General features: G+C 52.9%; 2 protein-coding genes across 8 annotated transcripts; one reads left to right on the forward strand and one right to left on the reverse strand.

Annotated features, from left to right (window-relative positions):
• Positions 1–198: 198 nt before the first annotated feature.
• Neurl4 (neuralized E3 ubiquitin protein ligase 4) lies at positions 199–12,529 on the reverse strand. 7 transcript variants are annotated; one of them, XM_076869363.1, is made up of 30 exons: positions 12,248–12,529; positions 10,986–11,430; positions 10,681–10,746; positions 10,530–10,558; positions 10,260–10,382; positions 9,988–10,099; positions 9,808–9,896; positions 8,591–8,663; positions 8,199–8,463; positions 7,762–7,943; positions 7,343–7,428; positions 7,057–7,219; positions 6,753–6,951; positions 6,595–6,671; positions 6,428–6,506; positions 5,646–5,821; positions 5,428–5,559; positions 4,956–5,101; positions 4,661–4,885; positions 4,464–4,562; positions 4,209–4,370; positions 3,880–4,044; positions 3,111–3,269; positions 2,591–2,770; positions 2,391–2,478; positions 2,183–2,290; positions 1,928–2,072; positions 1,661–1,773; positions 1,402–1,567; positions 199–828 (listed from the first exon to the last, which is right to left on the reverse strand). In XM_076869363.1, exons 1-30 carry the CDS (start codon positions 12,527–12,529, stop codon positions 624–626), a joined length of 4,539 nt encoding a protein of 1,512 aa, XP_076725478.1. In that variant the 3' UTR covers positions 199–623. The 7 variants fall into 7 exon arrangements, with proteins under 7 accessions (XP_076725478.1, XP_076725480.1, XP_076725477.1 ...); XM_076869365.1 differs by having other exon boundaries at positions 199–543; positions 777–828; positions 10,260–10,558; XM_076869362.1 differs by having other exon boundaries at positions 5,652–5,821; positions 10,260–10,558.
• A 1,497-nt stretch (positions 12,530–14,026) lies between these two features.
• On the forward strand, positions 14,027–16,740 carry LOC143410531 (protein phosphatase inhibitor 2-like). The gene is made up of 7 exons (XM_076871397.1): positions 14,027–14,157; positions 14,516–14,623; positions 14,739–14,810; positions 15,045–15,133; positions 15,230–15,475; positions 15,914–16,072; positions 16,673–16,740. The coding sequence occupies exons 1-7, from the start codon at positions 14,027–14,029 to the stop codon at positions 16,738–16,740; spliced, it is 873 nt and encodes a 290-aa protein (XP_076727512.1).
• Positions 16,741–17,185: the final 445 nt, after the last annotated feature.

Consider the following 17,185-nt stretch of genomic DNA (forward strand, 5'->3'; position numbering starts at 1 on the left):
GGGACGGATGCCCGCGAGTCCAAACTCCGTTGTGGCAGCTGGGGTCTGGGCAGGCTCCGGCTGCGTGCCAGCAGCCCTTCGTTTCACCGGGCGGCCCTGGGACCGCGGGCTCTTGGGGGCGCGCGAGACAGAGGCTGAGGCGTATGCTCTGAGACCGTATTTATTGGCTCCTTAGAAATCAGTCGGTAACAACTGTACAGAGGGCCCGCGGCTTCCCCCGCCCGCCCTTCCTTCCCCACTCCCGCCCGATGGCCCCGGAAAAAGCAGCTTCGTGTGGGCTCAGGGAGAGACTCCTCTGGGATTCACAGTAACCAGAAACAAAAACGGAAATAAATTAAGTGATGTTGGGGAGGGGAGTAACAGGGAGTCGTGTTCCCCAAATCAGTGCATGAAGGAAGGACCCAGGGCCTGGAATGGGCTCCCCACGAGCTCCCTCTCGTTAGAGGAAGCTGTGCTGGACACCTGGACATGGAGAGGTGCTCCACTTCCTTTCTGAATCTGTCCTGCGTCTGCTAGGACAGCACCTGTGCATGCCGTGAGTCACTGGAATGAGGTGATGGCAGTCATCACTCAGAGTCCAGGGCCGAGGCCCAACTGTGCTTGTAGTAGTGGTGTCTCACCCTTCATTCCACCCGCACCAGCAGCGCATAGAGGAGTGTGGCCCCCTTCTCCTTAGTGACCCACTCAAGTTCTGCTGGGCTGAAGTGAGGGTCAGGAGGTTCTCTGAGGGCAGCAGAAGGGGGGCCAGGGGTGTAGGAGCCAGGACGCACACACACCTGGAACGCCACCTGAGCCTGGTGTGTCCGCTGGGATTTGGGATCCCGGAATCTGTCAAAAAGTAGAAGCCAAGAGTGAGGCCTTTGGCCCCCTCACCATTCCACCTTGCTAACTGCTCACCACACAGGCCTGCTGTTCCTTGGAAGTATTCTCATCACTAAGTGGTAAATTCCAGCAGTTTTCTACTTGCAGTGCTTTTCCTCCCAAAGACTGCTTAGCAATCTCCTTCCCTGCCCTCCTCATAGCTTTGCTCAAACCTCACCTTTTAATGAACGCCTATCCTGACATCCTATTTAATATGCCCACTCCAAGCGCAATGCTCATCTGCTTCACTCCACTTTCCTTTTGTTTCCATACTACTTTTCACCCTTAAAAATCCTAAAGACTCATTATGTATAAACATTCTAGAGAAGGTAAGTTACAACAGAGTAAGATTCCTTTCTCCTTCACTCAGATATCATGTGGTAAGTGGTATCTTCAATGAATGAGTAAAGAAAGGGCTCAGGTGGAGGAGCAACTAACAAGCCAGGGTATGAGATGGGAGACAAATCATGAGGATCCAAGGTTCTAGGACCCCGTCTAGGTTGAAAACCCCAGAGCCACCCCTCCATCTTGTGTACTCACTGCACTTTGGAGGCTAGGGTCTCGGCCCCAGCATATTGAAGGGAGGGGGAAAGCAGCACTGGAGGGGGCTGCTCCTCCCGGGGAGGCGCACAGTTCTCACCAGGCTCCTCAAACCCCACCCCAGGTTCTCCCTTCAAGGGCCGGCAACTCAGGATGGAGGCAGTACCTGCAAGGAGAGCTGGGTGGGTCAGGATGGCCCTTATAATTCCTCCCAGGGACCCCAAGCTAGGGTTCCCTGTCCCTGCTTGCTCTACAGTACCTGCTCCCAGCTCCCCTCGGTCCAGCACTCTCCGTACAGCTGCCACATTGCTCCCATGATATGCCATGTGCCACTTCTTGGTTAGTGTCCCAGCTTCCAGATGGGGATTCACTCTAAGAGAACAAAAGCAGACAGGACAAAGGTCACTGGCTTCCCAAGGTCATTCCCTACTCAGGAAGTTCTACCAGTTTTTATATGCACCCGCTGGGACTCTCTTATGAGGGCAAAAAGCAATAGAGAACATGTATGGCTTTGGCTCATACATACCTGAGGTTGAACCTGCACCAGCCAAAGGGCAGGGCGTATTCCCGGGGAGGCTCCCCTCGGCGCCTGTGGGTCTCATCTCCTCGAAGCTTCCGACAAGACTCACAGTAGCACAGGCTACGTTTCGGCGGAGGTATGAAATAATCCTCTGTGGGACAGTGAGTGTCCAGCTTGGTGCTATGGTTCCCACCCTGGGTCCTGCTGCTGCCCTCCAGCTGGCCATAGAAATGAGGCAAATTCTGGGGGGCAGGGACTCACCAGGAAGCAGCAGCAGTTCTTGGAAGCGGGAGCAAAGGGCATGATACTCGCAACTCTTTAGAGGGCTAGCAGCAGGCTGTGGACCCCAGCACACGCTCTCTTTAATACCTGAGGGAATAGAGGGGGCAGAGGTCACAGAAGCTGGGCTAGAAGGATTGGAATGGGGCAGGTGGGGGTGTAGGATCTTGGTCCCTTCAGGTTGGCACACCATCCACCATGTCTGCTTTTTCCATGTCCCCTTGGGTTCCAGCACTCTTTCCACTGGCAGCCCCTGGTTCAGGGCTCACAATTGTCACCTGTAGAGGAAAGGGGTGGTCAGCCAAAGCTTTCTCAACCCCCAAGGGCTGCTGATTTATGTACCTCAAACTTCCCAGTCTCCCAGGCACTGCCTCCCCCATTGCCACTAACCTGCTCACACTGCCCATAGAGGTCCACAAGTGCATGACAAGGCTGGGGCACATCTGGCACAGCTACCCCATGGTCCACCCCATTGACATGGAGATGCAGTCCTCCAGAGCTGTCTAGCCGCAGTCCCAGGATGGTGCCTTCAGGACATGTGTCCAGATTTGGCCCAAACTTCTCACAGATCTGGGAGGAGAGACCTACTGTCTTCAGACTTCCATCACCAGCAGATATCCCACCTTTCACTCTGCTTTCAGTTTTCTGTCCCTGGGCTTTGTCTCCAACCTTGCTCACTGCCTAGGCTCTACCCCCACTTCAATAACTGTAATACTGTCAACTGCATAGGAGGAAGCAGTAGGGCTGAGACTGACCAGATAAGGACACTCATACCCTCGCCCCTGCCCCCCACCAACTTCCACCCTCTTTGGATCTGCTATCCTACAACCAGGACTATGAGTTCTACTTCTTCCTTTTGTCCAACTCCTCCCTACTCAAGAGACCTGACTCTCACTTCTCCCTCACTCACCTTGAGACCATTGTGGAAGACACCACGACCCCGCAGTAGCCAGGCTGCCCGTTTGAGGGCACAGGCAGAAGCAGGGAAGTTGAGCCTCTCAGGTGGGCAGGTGATGACTCCCAGGACAAGGGAGGATGTCCACTGTCGGTTCAGGAAGTCTATCCGCACCTACAGGAGAAGGAACTACTCCACAATCACAGCCTTCTGGGCAGAGGCCACCTACCTGCACTGCAGAACAAGGATCTCACCCCAGCCAGGAAGGGAATATACTTCCCAAAGAGTGGCCTGGGTCACTGTCCTTTCTGATTCTTGGAGAGACCAGAAACTATAAAGTCATATTTTTTTAATATTGTTTTTTTAGTTGTAGATGGACACAATATCTTTATTGGCATCCTCACGCATGCCAGGCAAGCCCTCAACCACTGAGCTACAACCCCAGTCCCCCTCCCTCCCCTCTTTTTTAAAAATATTTATTTATTTACTTTTAGATGTAGATGGTCACAACACCTTTATTTTTATGTGGTGCTGAGGATCGAACCTGGGTCCCGCCCACCCGTGCTAGGCGAGCACTCTACCGCTGAGCCACAATCCCAGCCCCCTCTCTCCCCTCTTTAAGCCTTGGTCTTACTATCACCTCTATAAGGATTCTTGCTACTAAGGGCTTCATTGACCTGGCTAACTTTTGACATATCTTTTGGTTTGCAGCAGAAAGGCCCTTTCCCGGAGGGTAGTTCATGGCTGGAGCAAGAGGAGCTGGGAACATGGAGGCAGAGCACACCTGGACTAGCAGCTGGGGCACCAGGGGCTGGCTGATGACAACGATGCCCTGATTATAACTGGCCACCCGTGTAGCTGTACGGTTTCCGTTGGACAAGAGGATATTCTTCCCATGGTTCTCCAGGAACTCAAAGGCTACAGGCATAATACCAACTTGATTCTGGCCCTGGTGTGGAAGAAGAGACGATGCTGCATGAGGGGCCAATGGCAGGCCTGATCCACCCCACTGGAGCACACACAGAGCTCAAGTGTGAGCCTCTGCCCTGCAATTGGAGAATCTGGTGTCCAATGGCCATTAATTGGCCAGCAGCCCCTGCGGTAGCCTCTTACACCCAGGCCATGATCCTCGCCCTCGTCATCCTCCTCGCCTTCACTGCCGGTGTCTGAGCTGGGGGAAGGAGGTTGGGTGCCTTCTGGCTCCTCCAGCCTTGTGGAACTGACAATGGACACACTGCGTACTGGCCCATATAGATCCAATACAGCCCACACGTTCTAGAAATATAAGACTCAGAAAGTCAAAGATCAGCACAAAGCTTCCACCCCAGAGCCCACTCTCAGGACCCAAGGAAGCTATTAGGTGTGTACCTTGGCAATGCCAGTGGCTGCAGGCCCCATGTCCTCTCCATCTACCAGGATGTGCATTGTGTCATCTGCTCCTCGACGAATGCCTACACGGCTACCCACCTAGGTCCAACGTGGGAAAAAGACAAATGCTCAGCCCACCTCTCTCTGACACTCCATTCCCAATCCCTCACCAGCTGCTCCAGAGTCAGGTGTTTCACCCCAAGTCTCTCTAGATTCCGGCCATAGTTCATCCTCTGGAGCTGCCCATCACGCCTCACTTCACAGCTGGAGACCATCCAGGTGGTCTTGGTCCGGAGCTCTGGCAGGGAAGGAGGCAGCCCTGGGCCACTGCCTGCTCCAGGTCCCATTTCCCCTGGTGCCAGTGTGGTCAGTCCCAGCCGGAGGGAACCTGCCCATTTCTCATCTAGCTCTTCCACTTTTACCTATGAGAAAGAAAACATTAGTTGGCTGTGATGATGGGCCAGTAGCACCCCACCCATCTCCACAGCCCACCTCAAAAACTTCCTCTGCCTTGAGCTCCTTCGTGCTGAAGACAAGGCCGTGAGCATAGCCAGTGGCACGCACTGCCCTTGTGCCATCCTCCTCTAGAGTGACATTCTTGCCACAAGTACTATGAAATCGGTGAGCCACACCAGCCACTATGGATAGAGAAAGGAGTAAGATTAGGACAGCAAGTTCAAATAGTATAGAGAGTAAAACTTTTAAGATGAAACAGCAAGTAGACAATGAGGCTTCCTCCATCATTACTCCTCAGAACCTCCTGACCTGTCTTTTCACCACAAGAATCATTTCCAAACCTGGAATGGCTAAGGCATGGTATGCAGCCCCTGGGTGGCATGGAAGTATCCAGGTTCTATGTTCCAGGTATACTCCCCAACCCTCCTAACTGCTTATCCTATGGGGCTGTTCCCTCCCATATCCTGTAGCATTCTTGAACAGGATCCTTCAGGCCCACAGTAGGTACCTGGGGAGTGTAAGGGGAATGACTTCTCAGTGGCAGTGTTGCTGGTCGCCAGGCTATTGTCCATGGGGCCGGTGGCATTGGTGATAGACACTTGGACACATTGGCCATAGAGATCTACTACTGCATACACCTCTGCATAGGAAAGGAGGGTGTCAGAAACCTGAGAGCCCAGGCAGCCTGAGCTGAGGGTGGCTGGCCAGAAGCCACAGAGTAGTCACCTTTACCCGGAGGCAATCCTGAGCAGGCAGCGCCTTGGTCCTGGCCATTGATGAAGTAGTGCAGATCACCCTTGGCAGTTCGCATCATGCCAATGCGTGCACCTGTGCCCAGTGCATCCAGGTCACACCCATAGTTGTTGCGCATTGTGTTACCATCTTGCATGATGGCTGTACCACTGTGGAACAGCAGAAGGGGTGGGTCAACTTCCTTGCTTCATCCCCACATGGCCTCCTGCTCAGTTTCTGCATGTCAGAACCCTCCAGTCAGCCAGGAGCAGTGAGTGGCACCTGCCTGTAATCCCAGCTGCTCAGGAGGGTGAGGCAGAATTGCAAGTTCAAAGCCAGTCACAGCAATGTAGTGAGGCTATAAGCAACTTACCAGAGACCCTATCTCTAAATGAAATATAAAAAAGGGCTGGGGATGTGGCTCAGTGGTTAAGTGCCCGTGGGTTCAATCCTCAGTAACAAAAAAAAATAAATAAATAAAGAGCTCTTCAGTGCCTTGGATGTGGGGGAGGAATACGTCTTGATCTTGGCCCAACATATAATTCTGTCCTCCTTGCCCTGAGATCTCCCCAAGGAAAAGCAAAGACTCCCCTAAAAGGAAGGAGGATGGAGCTCCTGAAGACTGGAGAGGGATTCCCAAAATTTAACCGAAGAGGCAGTCATATCCCCTAAGTCTGCCATTGTTGGTAACCATTATAGGCCCAAATCCTGATTCCCTGAACCTAGCCAGCTCCACTGAGCCCCACCAAACTGGTCCCAAGAGAAGGCAACCCAACCTCAGCATCCATGTATCATAGTCAATGTCTGTCATGGTGTTGGGGAATTCGAGGTCTTCGGGTCGAATAGCAGTAACTCCTGGGAAGAAGCAAGGAAAGGTCAAAGCTAACTCTCCAGGATACATGCATCCACATGCCCTAACCCTCACATAGATAACCCCTCTCACCAGCTTCAATGGAGCCTGACCAGCGGTCCACCATCTTCTGAATGACAATTTCAAACAGCTCTCCATCCCGAAGGGCCCTGCCAGGGAAAGTGGCAGTCATTGAGGTCCCACTTAGGGAAGCAGAAGGATAGTGGGAATATAAAAGTTCAGGGACTGACCGGTTGGAAATGACAATGGCATCATTGAACTCGCTGCGGCAGTTGTGCCGAAGTGCAGTACGACCTCCGTTAGTAATGACGGCATTACTTCCATGCAGCTGGTGGAAGCGTAGGTCAGAACCTCCAGCCCCTGAGGATGGGGAGCTTGGAGATACCTGGTTGTTTCCCTCAGGGAGTGGCTCAGGGACTGGAGGCACCTCTGCAGGAATGGACACCACCTGTTAGGTTTCCAGGTGTCTCTAAGGCTTGCTAAGGCCTCCTATGGCCACCCTCACCTCCTGCCCTAGCCCAGCTGGGCTCTCACCTATGTCATCCACAATGGTGGCCTGAGCTGCCTGGCCATAGAGATCAACAACAGCATAGACGCCTGGGGGTACATTCCAGGCAGCAGGACCCTGAGTCATTCCATTGACAAAGAAGTGAAGAGTCCCATCTTCTCGCCGCACCACACCCACCGTGTCCCCTGCCTTGGAAGAAGTTGGGGCTGGAGTGAGGAGTCAGGCAGAGTTCCAGCCTGGGATGGTTCTGCATCCACCCCACCTTGCTGGCTCCCTTTCTGCTGCGCCCAGGCAATGTACCCACTCTCCCACCTTGAGGCGGTCCAGGTTGTGTCCATATTCATCCAGGATGGTTGTCCCGTTGTGCATCACCCCATTCCCAGTCATCATCCAGGTTCCTACAAGAAAAAGGAATGGCAGAGTACATGAGGGGCAAGGCAGGGCTCCTTTCCTTTACAAAGCATCCTCCATGAGACTCCTCTAAACTAAAAGCACACTATGGCTTTCCTTTGAGATTTGGCTTTCTTCTCAGTGGACAAGAAGAACTGCAGTTTCCAAAGGTAACGACAGGCCCTGCCTTTGTGGCACTCCCCAGCCACTGGACAAATCATCATACGTGTGATAAGGAAGAAAGCGGCTGGAGAACAAGGGTCAGAGCTGCAGGAATAACTTATTCTCTAGGACCCCTATCCTAGCAGTTTTGCCCTATATATAATATCTTGGGAACTCACCAGAGCGCAAGTTGGTCATGGTGGAGGGCAACTGGAGGTAGGCAGGGTTGTGAGTAGTCACACCAATCTCAATGGAGCCAGCCCATTTGTCCACCATCTTGTCGATGCGCACCTGGAATACCTCTCCATCCCGTAGGGCTCTACTGCTGAGCACCACTCCATGATTGAAGTCATCAGTGGCACTGAGAACACAGCAAAGAGAAGTTCAGATTCTAATACCTACTCTTGAATATGCCAAGGCTTAGCCCAGTCACACCTACCCATCATCCACTGCCCCAAGCCAACCAACCAGACCTCATGATCTGGGAGGCTTCCCACCTTTCTGTCTAGGACTTCCCAGACAAGATTCCTTTTGCTTCCCCCATCACCATCCCACCCCCCACCCCCAATTCCATTAGAGCCTCTTCTGCAGGCTTCTCCCCACCCATGGGCCATACTGGGGCCTCAGGGCAGTGCGTCCCTCGTGGGTAATGGCTGCCTTCTGCCCACAATTGGGGTGGAAAAGCAGGCGCTCAGGTTCTGCCTGGGCAGCAGGAGCAGCACGTCGGAGAGCACCCTCAGGAGATAGCGCCCGCAGAATGGCATTGTTCCGGCGGAGTCGATCAGAGTGGTTGTTGTTATGAACAATGGTGACTTTCACAGCCATCCCATACAAGTCCACCACACCATACACCACTGGGGGTGTCAATGGGGTAGCCACACCTGTGGCAGAGGAAAATAAGGGCAAAAGAATCAAACATAAGAAAAGCAAGCACCAGAGAGGCAGAAGAATGAGGTCTGGACCCCATGATAGTGCTGGGCCAGAAGCCTACTCTGAGCATCCCCTTACCCTGATCGATGCCATTAATGAAGAAGTGTAGAGCAGAATTGGACTTCCTTGTGAGGCCAATGTGGTCACCCTCCTATTAAAAGCAGAAAAATAACTCAGAATGGAACCTAGCTACAGAGAATCCTGGGGCCTTCTCATCTCACTTTTCCACAGGAATCATTTCCCAAAGATATTCACATGAGTCTCAGTACCCTAGAGGAAAGGCAGGGCAGGTCTTGGGTCCCTGTTTCCCAAACATGGCAATTTCAACATTTCCTGAATGCTCAATATAAGTCAAGAACAGAGTTAAACCATTTTACAAACATCAACTTCTGTTATGGTTTAATATTAAATGTCCCCTCAAAAGTCATGTATAAGACAGTAAAAGAAAGTTTAGAGGGCTGTGGCTGTGGCTCAGTGGTAGAACGCAAGCCTTGCACATATGAGGCACTGGGTTCGATCCTCAGCACCACATAAAAATAAAGGTATTGTGTCCATCTATAACTAAAAATATATTTTAAAAAAAGGAAGTTTAGAGGTGAAATGATAGTTATGAAAACCGTAGTGTATTAATCCCCTGATAGAGATTAATGAGTACTGTTTCAGGCAGGTAGGATATAGCTGGAGAAGATGGGTAATTGGGGGCATGCCTTTAGGGTATATATTTTGTGAGCAGAGCTTAGTCTCTCTGCTTCCTATTGCCATGCTCCTAATTGCTTTCCTCTGCCACTCTTCCACTGTGATATTCTGCCTCCCTTCTGGCCTAGAGCAATGGAGTGGGCCATCTATGGACTCTGAAACCGTGAGCTCCCAAATAAACTTCCTCCTCTAAAATTGTTGTCAGGTCTTCTGGTCACAGCCGCAATAGCAGGAAAAATGCTAACTAAAGCAACTTTTAAATTTCCCTATACATAATAACTGCTACAGGGGCTTTGGATGTAGCTCAGTAGTAGAATGCTTGCCTAGCATCTGTAAAACCCTGGGTTTGATCTGCACACTGCAAAAAAAAAAAAAAAAAAAAAGGAAAAAGAAAAAGGAAAAAAAAATGTGCTACCAGTAGGCTCATTTTAGAGCCTATTGGGTATTGGGCAACCCTGCCTTTTCAGAAGGGACCTCATACAAACACAAAGGGATTTGCTCTAGGCCACAGAAAAGACCTTTATGTGGTACCCAAGCAGGGTCACAAAGTACCCAGACCTTCCCTTGGAATCACCCAAAACACTGTGCCCCATCCTCACCTGCAGCTCATCCAGACTAAATTCACAGTACTCCCGGCGGGTGCCCTTGCCATTGGTTAGGATCCCACAGCCGCTCATCATGATGGTGCCTGAGCAAAAATGGATACCTGGTTAGGGTATGGGTTTCCTTCACCTCAGTAACCCCAGGCCTGTGTGTCCCATGCTGCCCAGGGCTGGTACCTGACTGGAGGTTGGTCATGGTGGCTGGGTACTCCAGGCTGTTGGGGTTGTGGGTGGTGACACCAATCTCAATAGAGCCTGACCACTTATCTACAAGCTTGTCTATCCGGATCTGGGATTGAGTGACGATAAACAGAAGGAGCAGAGAAGTTAAGTGCAGAGAAGGGAACCCCTTGGTTCTTCCCAAGACTCCACCCTCTTGGCATCAAGGGTTGAGCCCCATCTTTAGCTCCTAGAGGGTGGGGCACCAGCCAAACCAGGATCTTGCACACCTCAAACATCTCATTGTCCCGAAGTGGTCGGTTTGTCATGACGACCCCGTTGTTAAATTCATCCAGGGGCCTCCGGCGCTCAGCTGTCTTATTATTGTTGCTGAGTTTGATGAGGGTCCCACACTTCTCATGAAAGAGCAGAGCGTCATTCGAAGTAAGGATAGGCGAGGTGGCAGCACCACTAGATCCCAGCCCATCCCCTGAGGGTGGGGAGCTCAGGTTCACATTCAGGAGCCCCCCATTGTAGGCAGACAGGATGGCGTTGCTCACCACCTCAGAGAGCTCCATGCTGGCAAAGTCTACATCAGGAGAATGGAGAAGGGCCAAAATGAAGCTCTATACTCTCTCTCTCCCTACCCCACTCCTGAGGCCCCTCCCTCATTGCCCATTCCCCTTCCCACAGCCTCCCCAAAGCCCTCACCATTATGCGACTCAAGGCTGTTAGGAAACGTCTCCGGTCGGGCCTGCGCTGGGGACACCATGAAGGCTGGGGACCAGGTAGGATGGGAGGGGAATAACACAGTGATCTGGGTGCACTTGCCGTAAAGCCCTTGCTTCAGGGCCCATATCCAGGAGACCCTCTCCTCTAGCCCCTGATCTCCCCAGTAACAGACTCAGGGTCTGAAAGGTCCTGCCCACACCCAGCCTTGATCACTACCGCATTTGCCCCACCCTGTAACCACACCCACTGCCTCACCCCTCCACCATGGCCCTGTGTTCTCTCACCTTCATCCCCAGAGGTCCCCTGTTCCGTCAAGGCAGAATCTTCAGGGGGGGCCAAAGGCTCCAGGGGAGGTGTAGGGATGGGAGTAGGGGGGCTGAAGCCTGGCTCAGGGGGTAACACGGTGATCTGGGTGCACTTGCCGTAAAGGTCCACAACAGCCCATACACGGGCGGGCAGGCCTGTGGCAGCCACACCACAATCCCGCCCATTCACCCAGAGCCGCAGCTCTCCAGCAACGGTTCGCTCCACACCCACACGGTCCCCTTCGCCAAGCTGGTCCAAGTCCTGGCCATACTCTTCCAGCACAGAGCGCCCATCCCTCAGCACCGAGCAGCCTGACACTACCCACGAGCCCCCCTTAAGCCCCGTAGCACTGCTTGGGAAATCCAGCACACTGGGGTCCAACGATGTCACTCCAATTTCAATGGAGCCGCTCCAAGAGTTGACCTATGATGGGGGTGGTATAGAGAGATTTAGGATGGGCCATCACTGGGTCTCCACCTCTAGGAAAACCCATTCCACAGGTCACTCTGCTCCCCTCTCACCACCTCTGAGGCACTAATCCAGAAAAAAAGACCTATAAGTCTGGACCCTGCCTCTAATTATTTGGGCCTGCTCTCTCCTAGCAACTCTGCCCTGTACTCAGGTGCTTAGTATGGTAAACACTAAGCAGGTTAAATTCTCCGGTTTCAGCTTCCTACCTCCTCTAACTTCTCTAGGTCTCTACGGCTCTTCAACCACCACATGCTTCCTATGCCCACGCCTTTTGCTCTTGTATATCACTCTTCTTCCTGGTCTGATTCTCTTCTAGGATCAGGCTCCACCCAGATTCACTCTCCTCCCAAATTCTCTGTAAGACAAGTAAATCACACACCTTTCTGGCTCTACCTGAGAAACCACTGTCCTTCAGTGGTTTGTTCTTTTCTTGGTATTCCTCCCTCCTCTCATCACATATCTGATATCTCTCCATCGTCCACCCACCAAGATATTGGGCCGGGAGACCTGTTCCCCAGTCATTCTAGTAGGTGAGCGGGTGTCCCTCTCCTTGCTTCTGAGTGTTAAGGAAACTCAAGCTCTCACCTTGTCTCCTCCAGACTGAATGCTTCTGCTTCATGCTCTCCTCCTGCCCATCTCTTAGTGTCCTACAATCTGTCGGTTCCCTCTCGGTACCCAGTTATGTGGGCTTTCTGGCTGTCCTACCCCATCTTCCCCTGTTCCCCTCCCGCCATCTCCACATGTCGGTTCCGTGGTCCCAGCTCTGCACCTTGCGATCGATGCGGACGGTGAAGACGCGTCCATCGCGCAAGGGTTCCCGGCTCAATACCAGCCCGTGGTTAAACTCCTGGCCCGGCTGCTGCCGCCGCGCTGTACGCCCACAGGCCGAGAGGCTCACCAAGCGCCCTGTGCGCGGGTGCAGCTCCCCGCCGCTGCCGAGACCCCCGCTGGACCCCGGTCCTGGGCCGCTCCCGCAGGGGCCCCCACCCCCGCCGGGTCCTGGCCCGGGGCCTCCCCCAGAGCCCCCACTCCCACCCGACCCCGCCGCCATCGCCGCTGACACCCGGGCCGCGCGACAGCCGCGCTTGGCGGCACCGTGGCAACGGCGAAGGACAGACACCCTGAGGGAATACGACCGGGGGCTGGGACCAGATATGCTTTACGGCACTATCAGGCAATGAAGCATCCCGGACTGGGAACTAATGACTACCACACGGGGAACAGAAGGACGACGGGGTCGGGAGGCTCGCTTTACGGCACGGTGAGATGACGGAGTGGCTCAGAAAGGGATGAAGACTAAGACAGGGAGCTTTTGCGACAGTGGAAAGAAGAAAAGTCCGCCACAAGCATCTTTACGACCGAAGGTTTATGGCGCCAGACGCGCTTTGCGACAGTAGAACCGACAACCCCGCCCTCGCCAGGGGAAGCGATATATTGAACTATTCGCTTTACGGCAAGGGGTGAGAGTGTTCTCTACCCGCTACACGCTTTAAAGAGCTATAAACGGGTGACCAGGGGGCACAGAGAAACTGTAGTTCTATAAATGAAAGTCTCTGCCCTCCACACCTTTGTGATCAAAAGTGTCGCAGTCTCCCTACTTTGCATCACACTTTTCCTGAGAAGCAACGGGAGACGATTTGGGGCTGGGGGTGGGGATATTTCATGTCAAGCCCAGAATGAACTCTTTCAATCAAACTCTTTAGACTTTAAATCCACAAATAGAGTCCAGACACATCGGCAGGCAGTTTCAAATTACAGCGCTAACGACTCCAAAAGATTCCGCCACGCCACTAGCAAAACCCTAGCCCAACTCTCCGAGGTTGCTGAGGTCTCCCGCTAAGTCGGAAGGCTGTGACGTCACAATTAGGGGTTCACGCCCCCTGGTCAAACCCCCTGGCTATGATTAGCTCATTTGGTGAGGGCGGTGATGGAGAAAGGCGGGAACAAGTTGCAAAGACAAAGACATTGGGTGGCATAAAAAGGGAAAGGCGAGCGGAGTGACTCCCAAGCCTGAGATCTCTTAAATAGAGTCTTGATTCCGTCCACCGCGGCTCTAAGGAGCAGAAGAGGAGGGGACCGGGTCCGAGCCGGAGCGTTCCCCGCCCACCGCGTAGGGGGCGTGGCTCGGGGCGGGGCTATGTGGAACTGGAAGGCGGGGTGGGGTAGCTGAGAGTGGCCCCCTGGTGGGGCCATGGAGAGGCAGGGTTCCCTGGGACCTGCTAGAGGCTTCAATGGAGAATCACCTGGAGTGGTTACCAGGGGAGTGGCCGGAGGGGTCAGAGGAGTCGAGGCAGACACCAGATTGCCCTTCAGAGTAGCCTCGCCTAATGGTTCTGAGCCCCCCTCGCACTCGGGGTGCAATGTGGTTCGCAGTCCTGGTTCAAGCCATCCCACCGAGCGGGTAGTGGCCCCCACTTCTGAGCTCAGTCAGCAGCCTGGGGAGGTTGCGGGCCACCTTGAGTTCAGCCCATCCCCTGATGCAGTCAACATTCCCTGCCCTGGATCCTGCTTACCCAGGACTTCATGTGCCGGGCCCGGGGGCTCCAGAATGTACACCTCAGGCTGTGGTCTGCACTCTGGGTCAACTTGTTTGCACTCTGGTCCCTGTGAGGACCGGCCCAGGAGCATCCTAAAAGACAGCAGCTCCATCCTGATGCAGAAATCCCCCTGTGTGGATAAGTAAGGAGTCTGGCTCTGGGGACAGAAAGCCCAGAGACTGGAGGGAGGAGTTCGGGACGCCGGAGGGGGCGGAGCCATGAGGGAAGGGGCAGAGTCCTCAGAAATAGAAGTGAGACTAGATGAAGGTAGTTGGGTGGGAGATCTGTTGTTTCAGGCCTTTGGGAGAGCAGCAGATGCCCCATAAATCCTGGCCAAATGGTACCATAATTATCTTTGGGTTTCACCCTACCTAAAGCCTGTAAAAGGGGGTGTAAAAAAAAAAGGTTTTTGAATGACCAAAAAAATGAGGGAAGGCTGTGAGGAGGAAGGTCACTAGAAGGTCTGTCTCCTCCTCTTCTGTGTACTCTCTTCATCCCAGGAAAAAGGCTCAGCGCTGGGATGAGATGAATATCCTGGCCACTTATCACCCTTCTGATAAGGACTATGGCTTTATGAAGGTGGACGAACCCAGCACCCCCTACCGCAGGTGACCTCAGCCTCAATTTGTTAGCCTAGACTCTTTCCATTCTAATAAGGGGGGCAGGGGAGGAAGCAGAGAAGCCTCAGGAACTAGACATTGCCTGATATCCCCTCCTCTGCAGACTGCAGGACAGTGATGAGGACCTGTTGGCAGGGTCCTCCGTCAAGGTGACTCCTGAAGTGCTAGAAGAGAGGTGAGAGTCCTTTTAGAGATCAGTTGAGGTTTGAGGTCTTCTCCTCCTTTGCCTTTGAACTTGGGCCTGAGGCACCTCTGCTTTTTTGGCCTGCAAAATGGGAGGTACCACAATTCCCATCAGGTCTGACTAAGACTGATCTGGGGGGGATCAGCCAGCTTGGTATCATCTACCACATGCCCCCATTGTTGTTCTCTCCCTTCGGTGTCCCCAACTAGTCTCCCTCCCCTTCAGGTTTGCAACAATGGACAATTTCCTCCCCAAGGTCCTCCAGTATGGTGACAATAGAAGCTCAGGAGCTGCAGACAACTTTTCCAAGACACGTGAGATGCAGGGTGGGCACTGAAAGGAAAGGGGAGGTGGAGCAAACCTTCAGCGAGAGCCTGACAGCAAAGCCAAGCTCTCACACTGGCCCACAGACTCCTGTAATTTTGACAAGCACCGTAAGACACACTACACTGAAGGGAAGTTCCTCAAGTCTCAGAAAAACCTGCCCTTGGAACATGATGAGGACAGCTGTAGTGCCAGCATCAGCAGTGGTGTTAGAGGTGTGACGATAGAGCCAAAGCCCAGGCCTGTGGAGAGATGCTGGGCAGGAGGACTAGCCAAAAGAGTCAATGATGAAACTGACATGCTCGCCTCGAGACCCGTCCTAGATGTCAAGGGTTAGTGATGGGAGACTCCAGAGACTCAAGAGGGTTGTAGTCCAGAGCCTGTTCTAACCCACGGTCCTCTTGGACTTTCTCTTCCTCACTTCTCCACCATATTATTCCTCAGTGGGCACTGGCCCACAGCCCTGCTGTCTAGTAGGGAAGCAGTGCTGGGTGGTGACCCCAGGGAGGAAAGGAGATCATTGGAATGGGGTCCCATTCAGGATAGCCCCCATAGCTAGCTGGCTGCTGAAGAACACAAAGTCCAAGAGAACCATGAGGGATGAAAAGGTCCCTAAAGATTTTCTAAAAGATGAGGGTTGGTAACGGAAGAAAACGACATGAGAACCTGGGAGTTGAGCTTCTCCCCTCTGGTAAGGCCCACCGTATATACCTGGGAGGCATGGACACACCAAATGACCATGACTCAGATTGCTTTGGGTGATTCCTCAGATTCCTCTAGCTGCAGAAATCAGTTCCCCTCAGCTTCAACCCCCATTCCATTGGAGCAAATCGATCTGCAACGCAGGGAGTATTATAGCCAAGGAAGATACCTGAGGTCTGACTCCCACCCAGAACCTGAAGAGGACATAGAAGATGAGCAGCAGCACAGTGAGAGCTGGTGTGGGAAGCCTGGGGAGTGGGGACCCTCATCCCACAACACTTTCAGGCTCCACAGACTTGACCTTGGTCATTGAGAAACCCATAAACACTAAGGTTCATATATTGGACCACACAGGAGGTTCCTTTAGGGATCACAAGGCCATTAAGGGCTCTGCAAAAATGACAGTGATACCACTGCAGCCTGGTGAGGACACCAGGCCATCATCTCACTGTCCTGCCTCTTGGCAAATTCCATTTCTCAACCTTCCAATCCCATTAGATCATTTCATCAGCAACAGGTAAGAGAGGCCCTAAACATCCCAGAGCCCAAGGCTCATATTGTATAGAACAGGAAACACAGAAGTTCAGAAAGGGTTGGGGACTCCCTCTAGTTTGTTACCACCCACTGGCTCCATGCTTCCTTCTTGACTTCTCTCTGCCATCTCATCCCACTCCAGGAACTACCATGTCATCCAAAGACAATAGGTCTCCAGTGACATCCAGCTGGTGTCAGTGGCTAGAGGCCAAGAGGCAGAACTGCCGAAGCCCAGGGAGCTCAGAGAGGGAACATAGACACAGCCAGAACCCTCCAACCCAGAACGGGCGCAGATGTGAGCCTGGGCAGAGGCAAGGAGGTGGCTGCACTGGCCTGGGAGGCAGAGGGTCTGAGTGGGTAGATTCTAGGGAGTTTGATGGGCAAGATCTCATGACTGCTGCAAGAAATCCACTAAACCCAGATTCTTCTCTCTCCAGATGAAACTCTGCGGCTACAATGGACTCAGGAAGAAGAATCCAGACAATGGAAAATGTAGCACCTTAGGATGGGGTGAGGGCAACCTTACCCTGCACTTACCACCTTAGGAGTAGACAATAAAAGAGAAGAAGAGCAGGATTCTGGATGCTGTCAATTGGATGCTCAGGCTGGGTCTGCTGGGTCAAGCAGTGGGTGGGGTGGGAGGACCATTCAAGAGCAGGAAACCAAGAAAGCAGAGCACATGAGAAGGAAACTGGGAACCACCCAGGAACTGGATGCAAAAGAACCTAGGATCTCAAGAATGTTAATGTCAAGCAGCAGCAGGATGGTAATGACTGATGCAGTTAATTTAGTTAACCATAAATCCA

Source organism: Callospermophilus lateralis, chromosome 11 (genome assembly GCF_048772815.1).
Source record: "Callospermophilus lateralis isolate mCalLat2 chromosome 11, mCalLat2.hap1, whole genome shotgun sequence".
NCBI lineage: Eukaryota > Metazoa > Chordata > Mammalia > Rodentia > Sciuridae > Callospermophilus > Callospermophilus lateralis.

Excerpts from the sequence above, each read along its gene's own strand:
- Neurl4 (XM_076869361.1), bottom strand. The coding sequence starts at position 12,529 with ATGGCGGCGGGGTCGGGTGGGAGTGGGGGCTCTGGGGGAGGCCCCGGG. Across the intron at positions 7,429-7,761 it reads CATGACCAACTTGCGCTCTG|GAACCTGGATGATGACTGGG; the intron begins GTGAGTTCCCAA and ends TTTTTCTTGTAG. Across the intron at positions 2,073-2,182 it reads AGAACTGCTGCTGCTTCCTG|AGGATTATTTCATACCTCCG; the intron begins GTGAGTCCCTGC and ends ACTGTCCCACAG.
- LOC143410531 (XM_076871397.1), top strand. The coding sequence starts at position 14,027 with ATGTACACCTCAGGCTGTGGTCTGCACTCTGGGTCAACTTGTTTGCAC. Across the intron at positions 14,811-15,044 it reads CCTGAAGTGCTAGAAGAGAG|GTTTGCAACAATGGACAATT; the intron begins GTGAGAGTCCTT and ends CCTCCCCTTCAG. Across the intron at positions 16,073-16,672 it reads AGAAGATGAGCAGCAGCACA|ATGTGAGCCTGGGCAGAGGC; the intron begins GTGAGAGCTGGT and ends GAACGGGCGCAG.